Source organism: Oryzias latipes, chromosome 3 (genome assembly GCF_002234675.1).
Source record: "Oryzias latipes chromosome 3, ASM223467v1".
NCBI lineage: Eukaryota > Metazoa > Chordata > Actinopteri > Beloniformes > Adrianichthyidae > Oryzias > Oryzias latipes.
Window position 1 is genome coordinate 5,579,717 of NC_019861.2, and position 24,126 is coordinate 5,603,842.

A 24,126-nucleotide genomic window follows, 5' to 3' on the forward strand; every position below is an offset into this window, starting at 1 on the left:
TTTTTAGTCTGATATTTTTAAGTTGTTTAGTTCAGTTTACAAGGTACAAATAACTCCCAATGTTCTGATTGCAATAGTTGGTTGTTCAGAGCAAACTCAGAAGCTGTCACACTCAACTCAACAATCAGTCATGTTTGGAATGATTGGAGCTAAGTGGAAGGCTTCTACTTCCCCTAGTTTCTGTAAATGGCTAAACGACAGGGCGAGCTGTTTATACCTTGAGGAAATCCGATACAAACTGACTGGTTGGCAGGACAAATTCTCAAAGACTTGGGGACCCTTTATGGATCATTATAATCAGGCGAAAACCCAGACTCTCATCTAATGACGAATCCTTCTTTGTTGTTGCTGTATACGGTATTTATGCTGTGTTTCTCAATTGTACATTGGTAGTGTTTGTCTCTTACACTAAATACAATCAGTTCAAGATTTTGAGATGTCGAGATGAGAAAACCTCTTCAGAATGTCAACAACTGGAAATTAGAAAGGTTTCTCATCTAGAATGAAAAAATGTCACAGAGAAAACAGAAGCAAGCATGCAGAAGAACTTTGCAGGAGTTTGGGAAACGAGCGATTTGCAGGCTGCGCACCAAAAACTTAAACACTCAGAACTCCCCTTGAGGAAAAAAAACACAGTAAAGAAGGTCTTTGAATAGACGTTGAAAGCAGCTACATGTGGAAGACACATGCATCACTGCGGGGAGAAGTCCTAAAAACACAACAGAATCCAGCACAAGTGATGGCGAAGCGGTTTGCAGGTGGTGCTGTATGGAGTCCTATACTGTTCATAATTAAATAAAATATCCACTCCCTTTCAAGCAATATTTATTAATATGTCTAATCATCCTAAGTTTGATTAGTTACTGTATGAATGTATAACTGATGTTTATATTGCTGTTGTGTATTATTTCTACTTAATTGCTTGAAATAAACCATTTCAAATCAAATCAAAATCAAATCTATGAACTGGAGTTCCATGAACGCAACATGCCGCGTGTGGGAGGGGCAACCAGCTAATGTTTTTAGCCTGATGGCCACATGGAGCGGTTGCCTGTGCTTATCTCAGTAACAATGCGTGGATGCAAAATGCACATGGAGTGTTAAAAGATCAGGTTTATTTATTCTGAATAGTTTCACATGATAACAATGTTTCCATGTTTGAGTTCATGAGATCATCCCAGAGAGAGTCTCTGCTTCAGGTCCTGCAGTCAAACTACGTCTTAAATTACGTGTAAATCAGAGCGCCCAGGCAGTGCGAGAGTGTATGTGTGAGCGCAAGGTGTGTTGCCCTGTCCCCCGGAAAGGTAATAGTAAAAAAAGGTTTCCTCTGATTCTTGGTGTAAGCCCTGGCTGGAGAATTGCTCAATCAATCCCGGATCTCCGCTGCGTTTTCCGTCCATGGTCAGAAACGTTATCGCAGGAAAGCTTCAACATGTTCCCGGGAGCGAAAAATAAAATCAGAGGACCTGATTATAATCATTGTCTCAATGAAAATAGAAAAATATCATAAGGTTCAGGAGGCCTGAGAAGGCTTGTTCTGCTTTGCGCAGCTGCCTCGTCTGACTGTCGGTCCCCCATCTCGCCTCCTGCGAGCCGACACACAGTGTGAGGCACGATGTGAGCAATGAGTGAATGGCGTAAGAATGAGGAGTGTTTCAACGGGGGACTTATAGACGTGGACGACCAGAGCTCCTCTGTGGTTTGGTCCACACAAACCCTCAAACTACAAAAACAGAGTCGTCCATGTTTGCATCTTCTGCAGCAGACAGATGGTTTGTCTCAATTTGATCTATAATGTCAGCAAAGCCGCGCGGATATCGCTGAAATATGTCATCTCTCTGACTGGTACACCGCTAAGCGGGTATCGAGGAATAAGAGTCGATTTCCATGGATGAGCCAATGAGAGTTTAGATCCCGCCCACTTTCACTGATTGACAGATAGACTCACTCTCCCGAAAAAGCTCCTCATGAAATAAATACGCCATTCTGAAAAAAACAGCCACATGAAATAAAAACAAAGCTACTTTGGAAAATATTGATTTTGAAATACGAGCTTCTGAAAAAAGACAGAATTATAATAATATTCCACATGATTAAAAATGAATATTTTAAAATGCTGTTTTAAAATAATTAACAGGTTTTTAAAGCAAAATGAAATATATTGCATAATATAATGGCTAATTTAAAATCAGTGTGCACGTTTTTCACAATTTCATGATCTTTTTATATATTTATGAGAGATTTATTGGTTGATTGTGTATTTGCATGAGGCCATATTTATTTATTTAATTAAATATTTATTTATTTAATTATGAACAGTATTGGACTCCATAGTGCTGCAGCTGGGACGCTTTGTCATGGGGAGCTGTCCAGTGCTGAAAATCAACCCAAAGCCTGCATGAATGCTCTTTTCCAGTCATGGGCCATTTCTGACAAGCAATCATCTTCAGACTTGAAGACGTCCAGACATTCAGAGGGCATTTATTTCTGAAAGGTGGAATACTGACAACCAACAATTGATCAGCCTTCCTACATCCCAGAAGAAGAGCTGAGTGTCATGCTCCCTGCTTGACACTAAGCATTAAGAGGTTGGATTGGGGGGGTTAATCCACCAAATGGTTCTCGAGCGCGGCTGTGTCTGCAGCTAACCGCTCCCCCAGGGTATGGATCAAATGCGGAGAACAAGTTTGACACAATTAGGTGTGTGACAGCTAATGGAACTTTAACTTTAAGAACTCTGCATTTGGATTCCAGAGCTTTGACATAGAGTAGAACACTGAACACCACCAGTTTCTGCTGAGAAACATGAAAACAAGATATCCTGGAAAGCTTTTCGTCCCACACACTCCAACATGTCTGAATTGCAAACGGGTCCTTTTCTGATGGGATACATAGGACTTTATCAGGTGGGGAAATTCCTGGGATGAGAAAGTTATGGCAGAATGAAGGAAGATGGGGAGCGATGAGACTTCTGCCATCAAGATTGTAGAGGATTTGAGAGCAGGCAGTGAAGAGATGGAGGCCATGAAGATCATCCCCAGTCGGAATCCTGATCAAGATTCATGAATGTTTATACTAAAAAGCTTGGAGGACTTTATGGGGAAGAGGTCTTTCCATCGGCTCACATGATTAGAGCTATCAGCAGATGCTGGTAGCTCTGAGCGGCCTTGAAAACATCAACATTCTATATGGAGGCATCAAACCAGATAACATAATGTTTGTTAACAGCTGGGTTTATCTGAAGACGACCTTCTCAACAATGGAGAGTTCACACATGGTAAATTGTAAATAGCGTATGCTTGTGTAGCTCTTTTCTGCCTTCCTCGAAGGTCCAAAGTGCTTTACAGTCACAGTCCCATTCACCAATTCCCACACTGATGCCGAACACAAGCGCCAACCTTCTACTAGAGGCAAGGTTCAGTGTCTTGCCCAAGAACATAAGAGAGGGCAAGACGGGAATCAAACCCGTTATATTCTGATCAGAGGTCAGAGGTCTACCGCTGCACCACGGCAGCAGAAGAAAACAACCTCCCCTGGGACAAATAACCTCCTCATCGACCAGACATGACAACAAGATTAATTGGGATCACAAATCAGAGTTATCCTCTCAAAAATCCCCCAAGAAGGTTAAGGCCCAGCTTCAGGAAGAAGCAGAAAAGTCTCCTGCTTCTTCCTGCGTTCTCACTGCAGATGATGGATCTGTTGTTCAAATGGTTTACATTCATCTGCGTGATGAAGAAACACCTCCAGAGCAAAGTCCACACAGCTGCAAAGAACAAAAAGCTTGAAAAATCAAGGAAGATCAATTCAAGCCCAAACCAAAGCATTCAAGAACAGGGGTTCTCAAAGTGTGGCCCGTGGGCCAATGGTGGCCCAATTATTTTGTGGCCCAAGAAGAAAGGCGCTTTCTAGCTAAGTGGACAAATGCTTACTTTGTCATTCCTCATGGGCTGGATGAAGTCATGTGCCTTATATGCAAGCAGGTAAATAAAATGCTCAAAGAATTCAATATAAATCGTGACTATGTTACAAATCATAAAACCTATGACAAATTTACCAGCGAGGAGCACAACAATAAGCTCCAACAACAACAGCGAGGCTATGCTGCACAGCAGATAATGTTTACAAAAATCCAGTGAAGCTGTGACAGAAGCTAGCTACGTTGTGGCTTTGGAAAAGGCCCGCTGTAGCAAACCCTTCAGTGACGGGGAGTTTGTAAAAAGAATGTATGCTGAAAGTAGCTGACATTGTTTGTCCAGAGCAAAAGAAAGAGTTGGACGAAATAAGTCTGTCAAGTGATACAATTACTAGACGAGTAGAAGATCTGGACAGCAACCTCTGACAGCAACTGGGAAAACATCTGGAAGGCCTGGTAAACTGTAAAAATGACACTTGGTCATTAAAGTTATTTAAAACAACTTTTTCTGTTTATCCCATTTTTTTTCACCAAAATTGGCCCCCAATCTAATGTCGAGTTCTTCATTTGGCCCTCCGCTACAGAAACTTTGAGAACCCCTGCTCTAGAGGGTCTTTTCTAAAAGAATTCCAGTCTTAACAGGACACTTAGACTTAAAAATACTAATAAAACAGAAGCAACCAGTGTAAATTACTAAATGTAGTGTCCATAAGAACAGAGCATTATCCAGCCTCAGCAAGCCAGTTCCCTTCTCCAGGGGCATATTTAGCAGTTTCGGGGGCCCAGGCAAAAAAAATGACATGGGGCCCTGTAGTGGTTGTGCTCATCTTGTTATGGTGCCTGTCGGTCTACTCCCCCCCCCCACCCCCACCCCTCCTGCTCTGCTCCTGACTCCATCAGCTGGGACCAATTCACCTCATCACCTGCTTCTGCTCTTAAGGAGATCCAGCCTCAGTATCCAACGCCAATTCGTTGCCCCTCATGGTGACTAAAACCTGGTCTCAGCCTAGTTCTTATTTCTGTGTTCAAGTCTGGCCTCGTATTTAACTTGCCGCTCCCTGTCTCAGGATTCCAGTCTCCCAGTGTCTCCTGTGTGGATGTCAGTTCGAGCCCTCCAGCAGTCCGGTGGAAATCTCAAGCTTCGCCAAGCTGCGCTATTACTTCTCCTGGAAGGAAAATAAAAACTATTACTTACCTTTCACCTACCCTAGTCCTCATTCTGGGTTTCAGCATCTGGGTCTGTCCATCCTTCAAGTCATGACAGAACGAACTGGCCAAACTCCTGATCCAGCTGACCCAGAAGGACTCCGCTACGGCGTCAGCCAGCAAGGCATCACTCTAGGCCGTCAAGCCGACGCCCTCTCCCAAATCGCCACTGCACAACAGGAACTTTTCAGACGTCTGGACGGTATGACACAGACTTTGATGGATTTAACTGGTCAAATGTCTAACTCTGTCACCACAGCAACTCTTCCTACTTCCGGCAACACTTCCACTTCCGCTCCCGTTCTTACCCCGGAAAACTTCCGCCTGCAACCAGAGCCATTCTACGGTGACGTAGAAGCATGCAGCGGGTTTCTTCTCCAATGTAAACTTCTGTTTCAACAAGCTCCCAGGTACTACTATTCTGATCCCAGCAAAATCACTAATTGTCAACTCCCTGAGAAATAAAGCCCTTCAGTGGGCCCAAGCTTTCCTGGCGGTCAATCCCATTACTCACCTTCCGTTTGACCGCTTCATAAATGAGTTGCGTCTGGTGTTCGATCAGCCAAAGAAGCAGGAAGAAGCCAACAGAAAACTCCTCGCTCTCAGGCAGCGTAATCGCTCTGTAAGCGATCACGTCATCGATTTCAGAATCCTGGCAGTGGAAGCCGGCTGGTCTGATGCCTGTGGCCTGTTCACGCAACCTGAAACCAGTAACTTCGAGGAACTAGTCTCCGCAGCACTGCGCTCCGACGCCCGCCTTCGGGAGCGTCAGCATGAAAGACAATCTCAGGCATGTAAGACGCCTAAACCCATACTACTGGCTGATGATGCTCTTTTTTTCCCCCTTCTGTCCTCCAGAAAAATCACAAAGCTCCCATGAGGAGCCCATGCAGATCGGCATCTTGAGAATCTCCACTTAGGAACGTAAAAGGCGCCGGGAGGAGGGTGCGTGTTTTTCTGCGGCAACCGAGGGCCCCAGGTACACCATGTGAGCTGCGTTTAAACTCCAGAACCCCCCGCTAGAAGACAGGTCGCGGGCGGGTACTCCTATCGTCTCTGCTAAAAACCTCCTTTTTCTCCCTGTCAAGCTATGTAATCGTTCTCGTATTATCGACCTTCAGGCTCTCATTGATTCAGGCGCTGAACAAAGCCTCCTTGACCACAGCATTGTTTCACGTTTCTCGCTCCCCGTTGAAAAGCTTGACTCCCCGGTTAGTGCTGCAGGTTTGGGAGGACAACACCTCTCCCTCATAACCCATTGTACTAAGCCCTTATTACTTATCACCTCTGGTAACCATAGGGAAGATGCTAAATTTTTCATTACTCACACCCCCCAAAATCCCGTGGTCTTAGGTTTCTCGTGGCTTAGAAAACACACTTCCACACTTCTGTCTCGCTAATTGTCTCCACTCTGCGGTTCCTTCCATAATAATTTCTCTAGCAGTCAGTCGGAAGAATCTGACCTCAGTAATGTTCCTGAGTGTTATCACAACCTCAGTTGCTTGTTCAGTAAGTCCAAAGCCGGTTATCTACCTCCCCATAGCCCCTATGACTGTTCCATCCAGTTATTAGACGGCGCCACCATGCCCAAAGGGAGGTTATTTAACCTGTCTGGTCCCGAGAAAGTTGCCATGGAAATATATATCCAAGAGGCACTTTCTTCGCGGCACATCCGTCCCTCCTCATCTCCCGCCGGGCTGGGTTTTTTTTTCGTGGAGAAAAAAGATAAGTCCCTGAGACCCTGCATCGATTATCGGGAGCTAAACCAAATCACAATAAAAGATATATGCTCCTTGCCTCTCATCAGCTCAGTTTTCGACTCTATCCAAGAAGCCCGTATCTTTTCGAAACTCGATCTCTGCAACGCCTACCATCTCGTATGTATAAAGGAGGGGGACGAATGGAAAACTGCTTTCAAAACCCCGTTAGGACACTATGAGTATCTCGTCATGCCCTTTGGGTTAACCAACGCTCCGGCCGTCTTTCAACGCCTCATTAATGACGTCCTCAGGGACTTCCTTAATCATTTTGTTTTCGTCTACCTCGACGATATCCTTATCAACTCTAAAGACGTCACCCAACACGAAAGTCACGTTAGGTCTGTGTTACAGCGGTGAGCTGAGAATCATCTGTTTGTCAAAGCCGAAAAGTGCGCTTTCCACACTACCTCCATTCCGTTTTTGGGCTACATCTTTGAGGCTGACCCCGGCCTGACCCGGCCAAGATAGAAGCCGTATCCCAGTGGGAACCCCCTACCACGCGCAAAAAGCTCCAGCAATTTTTGGGCTTTGCCAATTTCTAAAGGCGTTTTATTAGGAACTATAGCTCTATTGCTGCTCCGCTCACTCAACTTACGCCAACTGCCAAACCATTCTCATGGAACGCCACCGCTCAAGCTGCCTTCGACCACCTTAAAAAGCTGTTTGTCTCTGCCCCCATCCTAATTTAGCCTGACTCCGACAGACAGTTTATAGATGAGGTCGACGCCCTAGACTCTGGGGTTGGGGGAGTACTGTCCCAAAGGGAAGTGGGCACCAACAAGCTTAAACCATGCGCCTTCTTTTCCAAGAAGCTTTCCCCAGCTCAAAGGAACTACGATGTGGGTAACCGTGAACTTCTTGCCATCAAACTAGCGCTCGAAGAATGGCATCATTGGCTGGAGGGAGCGGCACACCCCTTCATTGTGTGGACAGACCACAAAAACCTCGCCTATCTCCGTTCTGCCAAGAGGCTCAATTCTTGTCAGGCCCGCTGGTGCTTATTTTTCGACCGTTTTAACTTCACCATTAATTACCGTCCAGGTTCTCCCAACACCAAGCCTGATGCCCTGTCACAAAAATTCTGTTCTTCTGAGTCCACCTCCATCACCAGCATCCTGCCCTCCACCTGTGTGGTCGGGAACCTTACCTGGGACATAGAGGCCAGAGTCATTCAGGCCCAAGGTGAGGAACCTAATCACCCTGTTCCTCCAGACGGCACGTTATTTGTTCCCAGTTCCCTAAGGTCCGACGTTATCATGTGGGCTCACACTTCTCGCATCGCCTGCCATGGAGGGGTCCATCGAACCATCAACCTGATCCGCAGACGTTTTTTTCTGGCCTACAATTAATAAGGACGTCAGGGAGTATGTGGCTGCATGTTCTATCTGCGCCCGTTCTAAGTCTGCTCACTCGCCACCCTCAGGGCTCCTCCATCCTCTACCCACGGCCAGACGCCCATGGTCCCACATCGCTGTGGACTTCGTCACTGGTCTCCCTGACTCCCAAGGTCACACTGTCATTTTCACTGTCATCGACTGGTTTTCTAAATTCTGCCACTTCATTCCTCTCCACCAGCTCTCCATGGCCACAGAAACAGCGGACATTCTGGTTCATAATGTCTTCAGACATCACGGCATCCCATCGGACATTGTCTCAGACCGCGGACCATAATTCATCTCCCAGGTGTGAAAGACCTTCTGTTCTGCCCTGGGAGCCACAGTCAGCCTCACGTCCGGGTATCACCCTCAGTCTAACGGCCAGGCAGAACATGCTAATCAGGAGCTGGAAGCTTCCCTCCCTTGCATTGCAGCCGATAACCCCGCTGACTGGTCAAAATACCTGGTGTGGGTCGAATATGCTCACAATTCACATCCTTCTTCCGCCACAAGAATCTCCCTGTTTGAAGCATCCCTCGGATTCTCACCACCGCCGTTCCCGTCTCACGAACTCAACCTAGCGGTACCCTACGGCAAGACCACCTCCAGCGCTGTCAGCGTGTGTGGCAACAGACTTAAGGCCTGTTCACACCGGGACGAATTTCGCCGGCGATTTTCGCCTACGTTTAACGCCTCGTGACTAAACAAAGGGCACCAATGAGAGTGTGCACACCGACGCGAAAAAACGCCACGCGTCAGAGCGTCAAAAAAAAAAAACGCCTCGGGTTCGTTTTTTTTTTTCGACGCGTTGCGTCGAAATCTATTCGACCAATGAGAATGGCGCTTTTGCACATGTGTCTGGAGCTTCTGAAGTTACAGTAAAACACAACTTGGGGGCGCTCAAACACAAAACTGCCTTGCTGAACACACATACCAGCGAAGAAGATGGACGCCGTGTAGTGTCTACACAGCAGCGAAGAAATAATGACGGACATTCTAAAATATCCCCGAACCAAGCACCAGTTGGAGCTACTGGTGCTTGAAATATTCACGTTTTCTTTGTATGATTCTGACAAGCGTGTAAATACTTGCTCTCTTCTTCTGAGGGAAAAGCGACTTTAAGAAGCGTAAAGTTGCGCAGCGCCACCTTGTGTACAGGAGTATTTCTGTTTACATTAAGCGCCATCTAATGTCAGGGAATGAAATTGCATGTTCGCTCGGCTCATCGTCAGCGAAAATCGCCTGGGTGTGAACACAAAAAACGTGGCGAAAAACGCTGGCGAATAAGGCCTGGCGAATATTCGTCCCGGTGTGTACGGGCCTTTAGGCGGCGCTCGTTCGCACGAAGGAGAACAACTGCCGGACGGCGAACCGTCACAGGGTGGAGGGGCCCGAGTCCCGACCCGGCCAAAAGGTATGGCTATCCGCCAGGAACATTCCCATTCAGGCCACGTCTCGCAAGCTCGCCCCCAGGTACATCGGTCCGTACACCATTGATAAAGTCATTAACCTCTCCTGTGACCGCCTCAAGCTCCCGGCCGCCCTCAAAATTCATCCCTCCTTCCACATATCCCAAGTAAAGCCTGTTTCTGACAGCACTTTGTGCCCGCCTTCCACTTCCCCGCCTCCCGCCCGTATCATTGACGGCGCTCCGGCTTAAACGGTCAGCCGCATCCTGGATGTTCGACGGCAGGGTCGCGGCCATCAGTCCTCTTCAACTGGGAAGGGTACTGGCCTGAGGAGCGCTCCTGGGTCTCCCGCTCCCTCATTTTGGACCACACCCTCATCGCGGACTTCAACCGTGCACATCCGGATCGCCACACTAGACCGCCTGGAGGCGGTCGTTGAGGGGGGGGTACTGTTATGGTGCCTGTCAGTCTCCTCCCCCTCCTGCTCTGCTCCTGACTCCACCAGCTGGGACCAATTCACCTCATTACCTGCTTCTGCTCTTAAGGAGATCCAGCCTCAGTATCCAACGCCAGTTCGTTGCCCCTTAGGGTGACTAAAACCTGGTCTCAGCCTAGTTCTTATTTCTATGTTCAAGTCTGGCCTTGTATTTAACTTGCCGCTCCCTGTCTCAGGATTCCAGTCTCCCAGTGTCTCCTGTGTGGATGTCAGTTCGAGCCCTCCAGCAGTCCGGTGGAAATCTCAAGCTTCGCCAAGCCACGCTATTACCTCCAGCCACGCCACAAGTCGCTGTCCTCACCAGCTTCTTACCAAGCAACCATCAACTCTTCTGGAAGGAAAATAAAAACATTACTTACCTTTTACCTACCCTAGTCCTCATTCTGGGTTTCAGCATCTGGGTTTGTCCATCCTTCAAGTCATGACACATCTTTTTTTTAATCCTTACTTTGCGTAAAATGTCCGTCAATTAACTTCTTTACGGATCCACTCTTTGGCAGCATCAATGTCAGAGATCCAAAGGTTTTGATGATTATCTAAGAACTAAAATCACACTTAAATGTTAAACAAAAGTATTTCATATTAATATTTTTACTTGGAAAAAACATTAAACTTATTGAATGCACTCACTTGTTCCCCACTCACTTCCTTGTAGGAAAAAACTGTGGTCTTCAGTCTTTTCTTCCATTGGTCAGGTTTTGTTAAGAGGGCAAAAGAAACAAAAACACTTAAATGATGGAATAAATCTGTAGTAATAAATATTCCCAGTTTCTACTCCTCCATTTGCCTTTCCTCACCTTTTCTCTATGATGAATTCATTTGATTCTGTTCTGTATTCACGTTTTCTCTTTCTTTCAGCACAACAGTTTTGTTTTTGTTGAAATTACATTGTTAGAATCCTGTGTAAGAAGGTTAATCTTTTTCTCTTTTTTTTTTCTTTTACTGCATCAGCAGGCTAATACTGACAAGGAAAGCACGCGATGCCCTCAAAAAAATCTATAACCTGAACTTTGGAGCTTTGAAATTCTCTCTGCACAATTCAATGACTCCATGTTAATTGATGTTCTTACATCAAGTTCAGTGACTGATGTTGGAGATTAAAATAGTCATAAATCTGGGAAAAATATCCAACTTTCTGAAGATTTATCTTTGAGCAGTTATTAATGAAAACATGGACTGGAAGTTTATTGTGATTGGAAAGTTTGTGTTGGGAAAAATGTCATACTCATAAATGAAATGGTCAAACTTCAAACCTAAATGTGAACACTTTGCGTGAATTACTGCAACACGGTAACATTACCAAAACATTACAACAAAAATTTAATTCCAACTCATTTAATTTTTCAAAAAGGTACACTTCTTGTTTAAAAACTGCTTCTGTACTGTGGCAGTAAATAGTCTTTGTATGAATTTGACAGACATATCCTGCTTATTTATCAATTAACTCGGCTGTAACTCATTTTCTGCTTCATAAAAGACAAAAAAAAAAAAGTTCATAGGACATAAACTAAAAGGACACATTTAGTTTAAATATAGAACAAGAACCACCCAGGTTGTTATTAGTTGAATGCAATCCACCTCCATACATTTTGACCTCATTTAAACTTCTCTAACTGAAGGACAGAAACCATTGAGTTCTCTTCCACGGTCACTGACAGAAACCAAAGGGATCCTCCCCCCCTTTCCTGATTGAATGGTACAGCCCGTGCAGACGGGGCGGGGCTCCGTCACGAAGGCTCTGGGTTTGTTTTTGTTGACAAGCCTGCGGCCTCCGTGTTCGTGAGCAGCCGTGGATTCTGTCCCGCGCGGGTCCACTTTGGGTGTCTGAGAGCTTCGAGCGGAACGAGCCAAGATGAAATGGACGTTCAAAGAGGACCACTCCGTAGGTAGGAGCCTCACAGGCCCGACCTCCAGATAACAGGCCCCGGAGCCATAAACCTGAGGCGGGCCTGGCCTTCAGGCTGTTATGAAGGAAGGAAAGATGTCTGGACGCGGTTCTTCATCACGCCAGAGGCCTCCGTGTAGTGATGTGACGTTCTGGATCGAGCTTTCGATGCTTGTGTGGCGAGTGGCGGTCCTACACTGATGACTCCCCAGGCAGCATAACCCCCCCATTAGAGTCACCACTGAATTATGTCCGTCCGTGTAAACTTGATTAAAAACAAAAACGTCTAACACTGTAATATCTTTACATCAGAGAAGAAAAAAGTTCGCATGTTTCCTGTTTTCAACCCTATTGGTACATTTCTAGTTATGAATGGTTAAAAAGGTTCTCTCACCATAGAGTTGTGGTATAAAGGAAATATTCACCTTTAACTACCTGCAGATTTATGAAAATTCTATTGACTAATTCTACAACCCAACATGATGGAAAAAATAAAAAATCAACTTTATACATGCAGGCTCAAAATGAACGCACTTTAACTTCAAATCCCTAGTTAACTAGTTAAAGAACATTCTGAATACACGACAGAGTTTTAGGGCCAGGCTACAAACATTATTTTTTTATATGACTTTCAAGTCGTAAATGTACCAGAAAAAAGTTGTAACTGTTAAATTACGAGTATAAAGTCGTAGGTTTACGACTTTATTCTCGTAAGTTTACAGGACAATTAATGAGAAGAAACACCAAAGTTGTCTTTTTATTGGAGCCGTACTTGAAGATGAAAGATGTAGAGCATTTTGTGAAGCTTTATTTCCTGAAAGGTTTCAAAAAACAAAGAAATTCTGGACGTCCTGACGACTCAAAATCAGATTATTGTTGGTGCAGCCGGCTTTCCGGGGTTCGGTGTCGGTAAATCGGAGTTTTATCTGTAAAATAAGAAGCTCAAAGACGCGTTTGGGTGAAGAGGACCGCAGTTTTTTTCAGCTCTGTTCATTCACAGACCCAGAAGTCCATTTGTCACCTGACGTCATGAACCTGTCAGGCGCACAACACCAAAGCGGAGGGAAAACAGGGTTTCATAAGCCCCCCCCTCCAGATGAAACTTCACGTTTCAACATAGAACAACAAAGATGATTGAAAATAGTTTGTTATATTAGCAGAAGAACAATGAAAATGCAAAAAAATGGGCCTCTTCAGACAGCAGAAGCGTCACACAGACTTAGAGATCTTGTCTTTGGAGGAAGAAAGGATTGACGTGGACAGCTGCAGGGACACCGACGTCTTCATCAACGGCTGCAGAGATCCTGCAAACCACCCATCATTAAATGAAACATTAATAAATCGTAAAGCAAACAAATTAACTTCCAAGCATTTGTAACGATAATCAAGAAACATTCAGCTCATCCGTTCAACTAAGTTTAGTCGGTCGGTTTAAAGTTGTACGTTTGCGACTTTAATCTCGAAATGTACTACTCTTTTTTTGAGTCACAACAAACCACAGAGCATCATCACAACACAGCTGAAGTTCAGGTCCTTTTTCTTGTTTCTCTTTCAGAACATCGATGCATCGAGTCTGCCAAAATCCGCAGCAAGTATCCGGACAGGGTCCCGGTGAGTGAGGGAACATCATGTCAGGGCTGATGCTCGCATGTCTGCTCGCTAACTCCTCCCTCTGTGTCAGGTGATCGTGGAGAAGGTCTCAGGATCTCAGATAGTGGACATTGATAAGAGGAAGTACCTCGTTCCTTCTGATATCACGGTGGCTCAGTTCATGTGGATCATCAGGAAACGCATCCAGCTGCCCTCGGAGAAGGCCATCTTTCTGTTCGTGGACAAGACAGTACCCCAGTCCAGGTCTGTGCACACAGAACAGAGTCCAGGGTCCAGCCTGAAGACCTCATTCACGCCACGGCCGGCGTTCATTTGACGTTCATGAAGTTAGATCACCTAAGGAAGTTTGCTCAACAGGACTTTTAACGAATGGGACTCCTAGAACAACACAGTCTGAGCTAACTAACAATAGCTGTTGTTGATTTAATGCTAAATGTTTACTACTGTTACTTTTACCACCAGCACTGCCAAAATAAGAGTCTGAACCTGAAAAGACTTAGCTTTAGGTACAAAGTTAGCTTTTACAGCATCAGCAGGGCTCTACACTTACATTTTCCTCTCAAGTGCATCAGCATAAACTTGCTGGGATGCCTCTTTCTGACCCGTTTGCTTTTAGGGAGCAGTGCATCTATGGCTTCATGAAATGTGATTTCACTGATTTAACTCCAAAAGGAATAAAGAACCATCGTCTGTCCACATCCCTTACATTCAACACACAGCGCTATATTATGGGCTGTACTGTATCTGAGCAGGAAACGGGTCACTCTCTTCCACTAAATTATCAAAAAAGTTAGATTTTAGAATATTTTCATCCATTGACCAACTATATTGGGACATGTCCCAAAATGCCACTGTGGCATTTATAATTGGGAAGCAGCAGTCATATTTTTACTCTCCGCTTGGTGGCCGGCCGCCGAGGTTTTAGGAAAAAGTTAACATTTTACGGCGACCCAAAGATTTTTTGGCATCAGTCAGTGGCCGCCCAGACACGTTTAGGGGGGGGGGGGGGGGGGGGGGGGGGGGGGACGACAGGAAGGCAGTACCACTCACAGCCTTATGGGGTCAGTGTTCAGCACCTTCACAACCAGAGTACAACATACTCAGAGGGACGGCTTGTTATTTATGCACCGATCAGGTCTGAACATACGTTACAAACAAGTTATCTTGACAGAGGCACACACTTTGTTTTGTTCTCACGACCAGGCTTGTGTTTGGGGTTAGCCGGGGCGGATCTGCAATGGGGCAGTTGGAACTCGTCCCATCAATCCCACTCCTGCACTAAAAAAAGACAGAGCTAGGAAATGGCCTTGGATTTGGATGTGGACATGGTTTATTTCAGGCAATCAAAACAAAAATTAAACTAAAGAAGACAAAAAATATATATACATCTAAACACAGATATACCACATTTAGGATAATTAGTAATGGCACTAGCTGTGTTTCAATCACACATATGTGCAAAAATGTAATAAAATTCTAAAAATGTTGGAAAAAAACAATTTCACAATTACACTGTTTTTATTAAATCTTAATTATGTGAATAAACACAAACCAACTCACGCGATAAGTCATCCGAAGACAGATGTGAACAATACTTCAGATTCAGATTTCTGTCACGGCAATAGCGCCCATCATTATCTATCAAAGGAGACTTCTGCATCTTATTCAGGCCGTTGAGCGGCGAGCTGTGGGACGTCCTGTGGCGCCCGCTGTACTCCGCCCAAGACAGCCTGTTCCAACAAGAAGCACATGTCATCCGACTGCTGCTCATGTGATTCAGTTAATTTGAAGAAAATGTTTCCATTGGAGTTTTGCTAAATATGTCATTTTCCATACGTCTCAAAAGCCCCCTCCCCCAAGCTCAAAAACTGTTTTTCAATAAATGGTAGTTTTTTTTTAAATTGTGGTTAAGAGGTGCTGCTGTGGAGTTTTCTGACATCAGACGGAATTATTCCATGTTGCGATGTAAAATGCTGAAGAATCTTTTATAGTGTTTGTCTTTTTTGACTGCTCAGTTAAGTCCAGCAGGCAGTAAAATGCCAGTCATGCGAGTGACATCCTGTCCACGTCGAATCTCATTTTCATGTTCTTGCGTTTCATCGTCTTGAAGATCTTCTGAAGCTTTTCGACCTTTTGGGTTTCAGCATCACGATGGGGCAGCTGTACGACAAAGAGAAGGATGAGGACGGGTTTCTATACGTGGCGTACAGCGGGGAGAACACTTTTGGTCTGTAGAAACCAGGACAGCCAGATGAAGACCATGCAGCATAGCCACAGCCCTCACCTGGCCCCTGGGAAGAGCAGGGGAAACCCCGCAGCGACTCTGGAGTGCCTGATGATGCTCCACCACAGAATTATGGCTCAGATTTGGGGTTAGCATTTTAACTGTTGTTGTGATTTGAGTGTTTAGGGCAAAATGATACTTATTTTTCTTTTTATGAGTGTTTGTGTGAATAAGTTTGGCTTTTAGTTGTTCTGTTTTTAAAGATATTATTGAAAAAGATTTATATGTAATTACTTAAAGGTAAGGTAGCTGGATGACCTGACCAATAAAAAGAAAAAGTCAGTTTGTCTGAGTTTATTGTTGGACTTTTGATTTCTGAATGTTAAAGAAGGAGGTTGAAGCACAACTCCAGGTTCCTTCTGAAGATCCCTACATTCACAGAATCAACAACCATTTTCGTCTTGCACAACAACAGATGGACATGTTAGACTGCATCTAAAGGCATCGTCCACCTGAAAACCCCACCACCCCCAGGGCTCTTACAGTTTTTCTCAGTCGCTTTAGTACAATTCTCAGATCAGAATTGAAGTTTGCAAAAACGCGTGTGCATTTCTCAAAACATTTTGTACAAACAGCAAAACACTATGGATTTCTTGCTAAAGCCTGTAACTTGCTCAAAATCTTTAGTTCATTTCTCAAAACTAGGTCTTTATGTCATTGAACATGTCAGTGCCATCAGAATGTCAAGTCCTTGTGTCATTGTCTACGAACAAGACAGTCAAATGACTTAGTCATGTTGTCAATATAACTGTGTACTTTAGAGGGAGGTTCTGATGTAAACTATGGCTAAAGTTTGGATGACAATTATTGTAAAATGTAAGTTACACCTTTTTGTTTGATTGCAAGAGACTGGACAAGATTCACATTTACACTTTTATTGTTCATATTGTAATTTGTTGACAGACCATGTCGTACCAACATAGAAAAAACCCACTGCAAACAGTAACACAAAGGGGAAAAAAAGATAGGACAATAGTCTGTCCAACAGTACACGCAGTGCAGTAGGAATTGGTGTGGTCTTCCTACACCTCTTGTCGTTCCTGTATGTTAGGCCACAAATTCTCATCCACATCACAGCGAATATCCTCTCTTGCAATGCAGCGTGGAAAGAATCTTTTAGAGTGTCTTATCCAGCCTCTGCAGGCGACTGCTGTGATGTCATCACACGCTGCATCCATGGCAGCCAGGAGGGTCATTTGTGTATGTGGCTGGCGATCATAAACCTTCCATCTCCATGCTGAGAAAAAGTCCTCAAGAGGGTTAAGGAATGGAAGTAGGGTGAAATGAACTCCATCCGCATCCTGTTGTGGGCTGCAAACCATTGCCTGATGATGTTGGAGTGATGAAAACTCACATTGTCCCAAACTATCACATACGTTGGCAGGTGATGCAGACGTCACCTGAGAGCAATTTACCAATTCAGGACAGATTTAGACAAAAACATATAATGGAGATGTATAGAAATATGTTTGTCACATTATGAAAACTTGATCAATCAACCATTTTGCAGTTTGCGACAGATAAACTGTAAGGCAGTTGTTCTCTTGTTGCCCCCTAGATGGCGATGTCTGGCAGTGGATCTTTAAAAAACCCATTTACTGAAAGAGAACTGAACTGAGTGACCCTTCCCCCTGCAGGAAAGGGTTTTAAGCTTAACCTTAAAAATCAGAGACAACATTTCAAATATTTCTTTGAAATGATTTTGTGGCTGTCCCAAAATGTGTGGGACAGTAAGGCAGGAACATGTCCACAACGTTCACATGAAGGGTCCACTCCTGGAAACAGTCTTGATAAACTTTTCATGCACAAGTGCAGTCTGTGAAGGATTCTGAACTGGATGTAACCATGTCTGCTGAACACCAATGAGGAGTGGCCTTTTTGCTCAGCCTTTATACACTGTTCTTCCATAATTGTTATTGTTAAGTCCAAACTACGGGCTGCATGGTGGCGCAGTAGTTAGCGCTCTTGCCTCACAGCAAGAAGGACCCCGGTTCAAGTCCCGGCTGGGGGACATTAAAAATACAACATCAATGGGGGACCTTTCTGTGTGGAGTTTGCATGTTCTCCCCGTGTATGCGTGGGTTTTTGTCCGGGGTCTCCGGCTTCCTCCCACCATCCAAAAACATGCTTCATAGGTTGATTGGCAACTCTAAATTGTCCATAAATAGAGTGTGAGTGTGAGAGCGAATGGATGTGTGATTGAGGATATTCTACCCTGCGACGGACTGGCGACCTGTCCTTGCCTACGCCCAAGTGGCCGGGATAGGCCATGGCAACCCCGTGACCCCGAAAGGGAATAAACGGTTAAGAAGATGAAAGATGAAAAGTCCAAACTCCATTCTTTCAGATGGTCCAATGTAGCGGTACAATCAATCTTTAAAAGATTATGATTTATGTAGAAATAGAGCCCCTTTTCAATGGACCTTTGAGTAAACTCTCATCCATAATATTTTTCTCTGGTTGACTGGGAGAGGAGGGAAAATTGCCCTAGTAAGTTCACGAATCTGCAAATATTTGAAAAAATCTTTGTTATCGAGGTTATATTTTTGTTTCAATAGGTCAAATGTGGAGAAGGTCTTATTAATGATCAAATCTACCATTAAGTGGATCCCTTTAGAACCCCATTGTTTAAATGTGTCATGTGAAAGTGATTTGTAAGCTTGATTGTTGGTCAATGGCATTTGTACTGAACAAAGATTTAAAATACCGGTACTTTCCTATCTGGGACCAGATTTTAAGGGAAAGAGATACAGTACTATTGGTTTCTGGCATTTACATTTAGAAAGATCTGATGTTCAGTATAGTAGTGACTTTAATGTATTTGGGAAGAGAGCTTGATTTTTCCTGTTTTTTCAATATTATAGGACCAATAATAAAGACGAAAGTTATGTAGTCCTAATCATCCCGAAAGTTTTGCTCAATGCAAAAAAGATTTTTTTATTCTTGCTGTTTTTTTGTTCCAAATACACGATGTGATTAGAGAATCTATTTTTTTATTTTTTTTTTACTGTTTGTGAATTATAATAGGGATGCATTGGAAAAAAAAATATTTAGGCAATACATTCATTCTAACTATATTCATACGACCAGTTACTGAGACGGGTAGATTACTTAGTCGCTTAAATTGTTTGTCTGTTTGTTGATAGAGTTTTAAAAAATTTGTTTAAAAAGTCCAGATATATCTTTTGTTATGTTAATTCCAAGGTATCTGAAATTATTTGAAACATCAAAAGGAAGAGATGTCAGTATATTCAAGTTTGTACTGCTGAAGTCTATGGGAAACAGTATGCTCTTTGAAATATTAATCTTGTATTCTGATATGTTGCCAAAATTAGAGAGGATAGTCATAACTGAAGGGATTGACGGAAGAGGGTCTGAAATGTACAAAAGCAGATCATCTGCATATAGATACACTTTATGCTCTGCATTTCCTCTAACAATCCCATATAGGTGTCAGCACAATGCAAGGAAATGGCAAGGGGTTCAATGAGCATAGAAAATGTCTTTCTATGAAATCAAATTCAGTGAACAGTTTTGAAAAATTGCACCCACATGTCAAAATGTTTGTGTTTTTCTGTCATGGTTTCACTTCTTCATTAACTTTCTGTGAACCTTTCTATTTCCATTTCAATTTATTTTACTTCCTGTTAAATCCATTTGGGGTGGGTGGTTGCTGCAGCCTATTGCAGCCAGTATTGGGTGAGGTTCACCCTGGACAGGTTCCCAGTCCATCACAGGACCACACAAAGACACACAACCCCATTTACACAACCACTGTATACACACATCAAAGTGGGGGTCCCTTTTTTGCATGGGCTTTGGCCCTCACTGCTTTCATCCCTTTTTGTGTGTTCCAGGTTGTGTGACAGAACAGAACCATGGCAACGCCACAGTTAGTTTCTTAACAATATCCTAAGAATTGGGATCATTAAAGTAAACATGGAGTCACCTTTTTAGAGGTCCTGCTTGGTTGGAACAGAATGAAAACCGTGGCTCAGACGTGATTAAGTTTCAGTGTTTCAGTGTTCATCAGAAAAGAAAACTGCTTCAGTCATGAGCACCAAGACAAAGACCACATAGCACCCATTACAAAAAAAAGCTTTTATTTAGAAACATCCAACTTTGTTGTGTCCACGAGTCCAAACAGGAGCAGGAGTTAAACTGCTCGCTGACTCTGAGGAAACCGCTGCAGAGCTGATGAGACAAACAACAGAGAACAGAAACCAGAACCAGTCTGAGGAGAACCAAAGCGTTTCTCTGTTGGATGACAGTGAGGTTGTACTGCAACATTTTGTGCATTGATCATTTCTGTGCCATTCTGCTGAGTTTCAGGGTTTAGGGGAGACGCTGAGAGATTCCTCAAACTTCTGCAGCAGTTTCTTTGCCCGGGCCCAGTCAGGATCCAAGCAGAACTTTCTCTCCAGCTTAGACGTAACTCTGCGGGAAGCACAAACATGCTATCAGCACACACGCACGCACACACAAGTATGATGAAGCTCGTGCTGCTTCCTGTCAGCTCACATGATTGCTTTGGTGCTGCAGCCGGACGGCGTCATCTGCACATGCTTCACTTTGGTTTTAGGAATGTTGATCTTCTGAGGCTGATGACAGCATCCATCCTTCAACAGCAGCTCTAGACCGACCGGACCTGAGGACACAAACACAGCTGAGCATGCACACGCCACACACTGATCACACAAGCAGAGGGACTCACTGGAAGAGCTGTGACTCAGGGAGCAGGCGAGAACCAGGAGGCCCAGAGTCAGCAAAGTCTTCATGCTTCAGATGGACGCTGTGCTGTCTGGATGGAGGTCTGCAGGAGCCATGGACTCTGATGGCCTTAAATGCAGCTCCCATCTGAGCTTCTGCTCATGCATGATGCCGGCGTTCTGAGAAAGCTGAACCTTCTTCCCCTTTCCTGCTTCTTCTCCTTTCTCTGAACACGTGTAGGATTTCATTGAAGCACACAGCTCCACTGAAATGTCTGTCAGCGTCTGAATACTGCAGAAAACTACCACAGCATGGGGCACGCTGAGGGGCTTTTTGGCTGGTCATTAGACAAAGATGGAGTGTTTCTATTGGTGTCTGTGAAGCCAGTGCAGTTGGGAGCAGGTTTACCTTTAAAACCTGAGCTTGGTTCAGGCTCCTCCCACCTGAGAATCTACAGGACCTGTCAGATCCACTTTTTCGTCTTTTGCTGTCACAGAAGTCTAATGAAAGTGCTGTTTGGAGTAAACTGGGTCAGTGAGCGGATGTTCTTTACTAAATAAGATGTTAATGTAGCCCCGCCCTACCTCACAGATCTGCTCCATCATCACACTCCATCCCGCTCTCTGCGCTGCTCCGTTGCAAACCTTTTGTCCCTCCCCTAGTGGACCAAGCATCAAATCTGGGGAGACAGAGCCTTCTCCATTGCTGCCCCGACCCTTTGGAACAGGAATGAGCAACTCCAGGCCTCAAGGACGGCATTCCTGCATGTTTTCCAACATACCCTGCTTCAAGCATATTCTAATTAGCTGGACACAGCGGAACCAGGTAATCGGTCATGAGTAGGGCTTGGAAATCTGGAAAGTGGCCCATCCCTGCTCTGGAACACTCTGCTCCAACACCTCAGAGACAGGCACTGACCTCCCAATGTGTAAAAAATCTCTTCAAACTCATCTTTTAAAAATAGCTTTCAATCTTTAATCTCTCATTTTTATGTTTTTTTTATTGTATTAGCTCTTGTTTTTATTGACTCTTTTTTTCACGTGTTGTAAAGTGTCTTTGTGTGCCATTTAAAGCCCTATAATAAAGCAAACCCAAATAAAATGTATTATTTTATTATTATTCAACTTATTGGCTTGTGCCGCTGGAAATCCGTGGAGAGTGTTTGTGTGCCGTTAGTAAATGAAAGAGAAGGTTCTTGTTGTTTGATTTGATTTGATTTATTTCAAGCATTAATTGCAATTAACCCTTGTGCTATCTTAGATGACAACACCCTTACATGGACGTGTTCTCCCTACCATGACAAAGGTGGATAAAGGTGGAAAGTAGGGTTGTGCCGATGGACGATATCATCGTCCATCGTGATGGGTGACTGACATCCCGATGGAGAGACCACCATCGTGATGCCACGCCCCCGCCACGTTGCGCGTCGACACCATAAGCCGCGGTTACATGTGCAAAATATCTTGATGGGATCAATGGTCGGATTAGAATCCAACGGTGTACATGGGCCCAGAAAAATGTTTTCAAAATATAAAAACGTTCACTAAGGTCACACTTTCCGTCGGAATAAATCATTCGCACATGCGCAGTAGGGTTTGAAAAACGGAAGGATATAAACTCCGCCGAGCGGCTTTTTTTTTTTCAAACTTTATTGAATGTAACAATTCAATACAAAACATTGTTAAACAGCGCCGAGCGGCTATATACATTGACATGTCAGCTCGGTAAAATACGAGATGATCTTCTAAATGTGCCTTTAATAATGTTACGGTTATTATGAAACACCTGTTCGCTCATCATTTGAATTTTAATCCGTGTGGTCAGTGCTTTTTCTGAACGAAGCCAGGATTAGCAGTATGCTAACACGGGCTAACAACATTAGCTTTGGGTGGCGCTGCACGTAAACATGTAAGAATAACATCAGCCTTTATTTAGTCGGGACACGACTGGAAACACAAATCCGCGTGATTGTTTGAATGTTTTCTAAGGACTGAGCGACATTTTTGCTTTGAAGCTCAAACCGCTGTGTGTGCTGACGATCCGAGCTCTGCTCAGACACACACTTTTAGACCCGGTTCTGAGTTCGGTTGCATGTACCCCTAGAGCTGCGGGACGGATCGCAGTCTTAAATCTCACACACATACCGCTCATGTACCCCCCCCCCCCCCCTTCCCCTCAAACACAAAGCTGTAAGTCCGCGCTCCGCCGGTCCACTTCACTAGTGAAGTGCGGGAGCGGACTACTTCTTTTCTATTTTGTTTGTTACTTTTTTTGTTAAAGTCACTTCCGTCAGTTTATACTGGATCATTGCGGATTAGTCATTAGTTGGGAAATAAAATGAAAAAAGCAAAAAAACGAATAGCAGTTATATAAGAACGAAAAATGTACAAATACCCCCCCCCCCCGACGATGTCATCGTCCATCCCGATGGTTGACAGCAAACATCGTCAATGGCCAATTTCAGGGACATCGCCCAACCCTAGTGGAAAGATTTCATGTAATCCATGGACACCAGTGAAGATCACAAATCATTGAAGAAAAAAGGTTCAGAGCACTGTCTAGTGGGTCTAGATGACCCAACTCCCAATGGTAAAGTGCCTAGGATAGCACAAGGGTTAACACAATAAAAAATAATCACACAGATTTATCAAACTCATTACAGAACTAATGAAATGAATAGACAAAAAAAATAAAGACAAACTTAAATAGCATTTGCTTAATTAAATGTAGTGATCATTAACTAAAGGCAAGTATTGCTTGATTTATTGCTTGAAAAGGAGGAGGAAGAAGCAAACTTATACAATCCCACTCCTACTGAATTAATTCATTTTATAGTTTTACATAGTTTTTGTAATACGGTTCTGATCAGAAACCTTTTAAGTTACAAAATCAAGTTCATATTAATGATTGATTATCCTCAGAAAACAGTGAATCACACACCATGTAACAGATATGTAATACTTATTGATTATAATCAGAATACAATATCATATTAATGGCGTATACTTATATAGCGCCTTTCTTCCTACAAGGACAAAGCGCTTTACAGTCACAGACCCATTCACCCAGTCACACGCACATTCACTCACACATTCATACACTGGTGGCGGCTCCGCTGCCAAACACAGGCGCCTGCCTACCCCCAGAGGCAAGGTGGGGTTCAGTGTCTTGCCCAAGGACACTTCGACTCATGGCCGTGCAAGGCGTGAATCGAACCTGCCATCTTACGATCATGGGTCGACCGCCCTACCGCTGCACCACGGCCGCCCAATTAATCCAGATATCATTGCTACACACTGTAGATTGAGTTATCAAGTAACAAAATCGAGTGGTTATTGATTAACCTCAGAATTCCTACATCTTTTCAGTAAACAGCAATGATTCACACTTTAGGTAACCAATATGTAATAATCATTGATTATCGTTAGAACACATTATCACATTAAACCACTAATTATTGCTACACATTGGAA

At 44.0% G+C, this 24,126-nt stretch overlaps 1 protein-coding gene across 1 annotated transcript; it reads left to right on the forward strand.

Annotated features, from left to right (window-relative positions):
• The first annotated feature begins 11,855 nt into the window (after positions 1-11,855).
• Positions 11,856-16,235, forward strand: LOC101171396 (gamma-aminobutyric acid receptor-associated protein-like 2). Its single transcript, XM_004066814.2, has 4 exons — positions 11,856-12,049; positions 13,604-13,659; positions 13,730-13,902; positions 15,804-16,235. The coding sequence occupies exons 1-4, from the start codon at positions 12,016-12,018 to the stop codon at positions 15,892-15,894; spliced, it is 354 nt and encodes a 117-aa protein (XP_004066862.1). The 5' UTR covers positions 11,856-12,015; the 3' UTR covers positions 15,895-16,235.
• Positions 16,236-24,126: the final 7,891 nt, after the last annotated feature.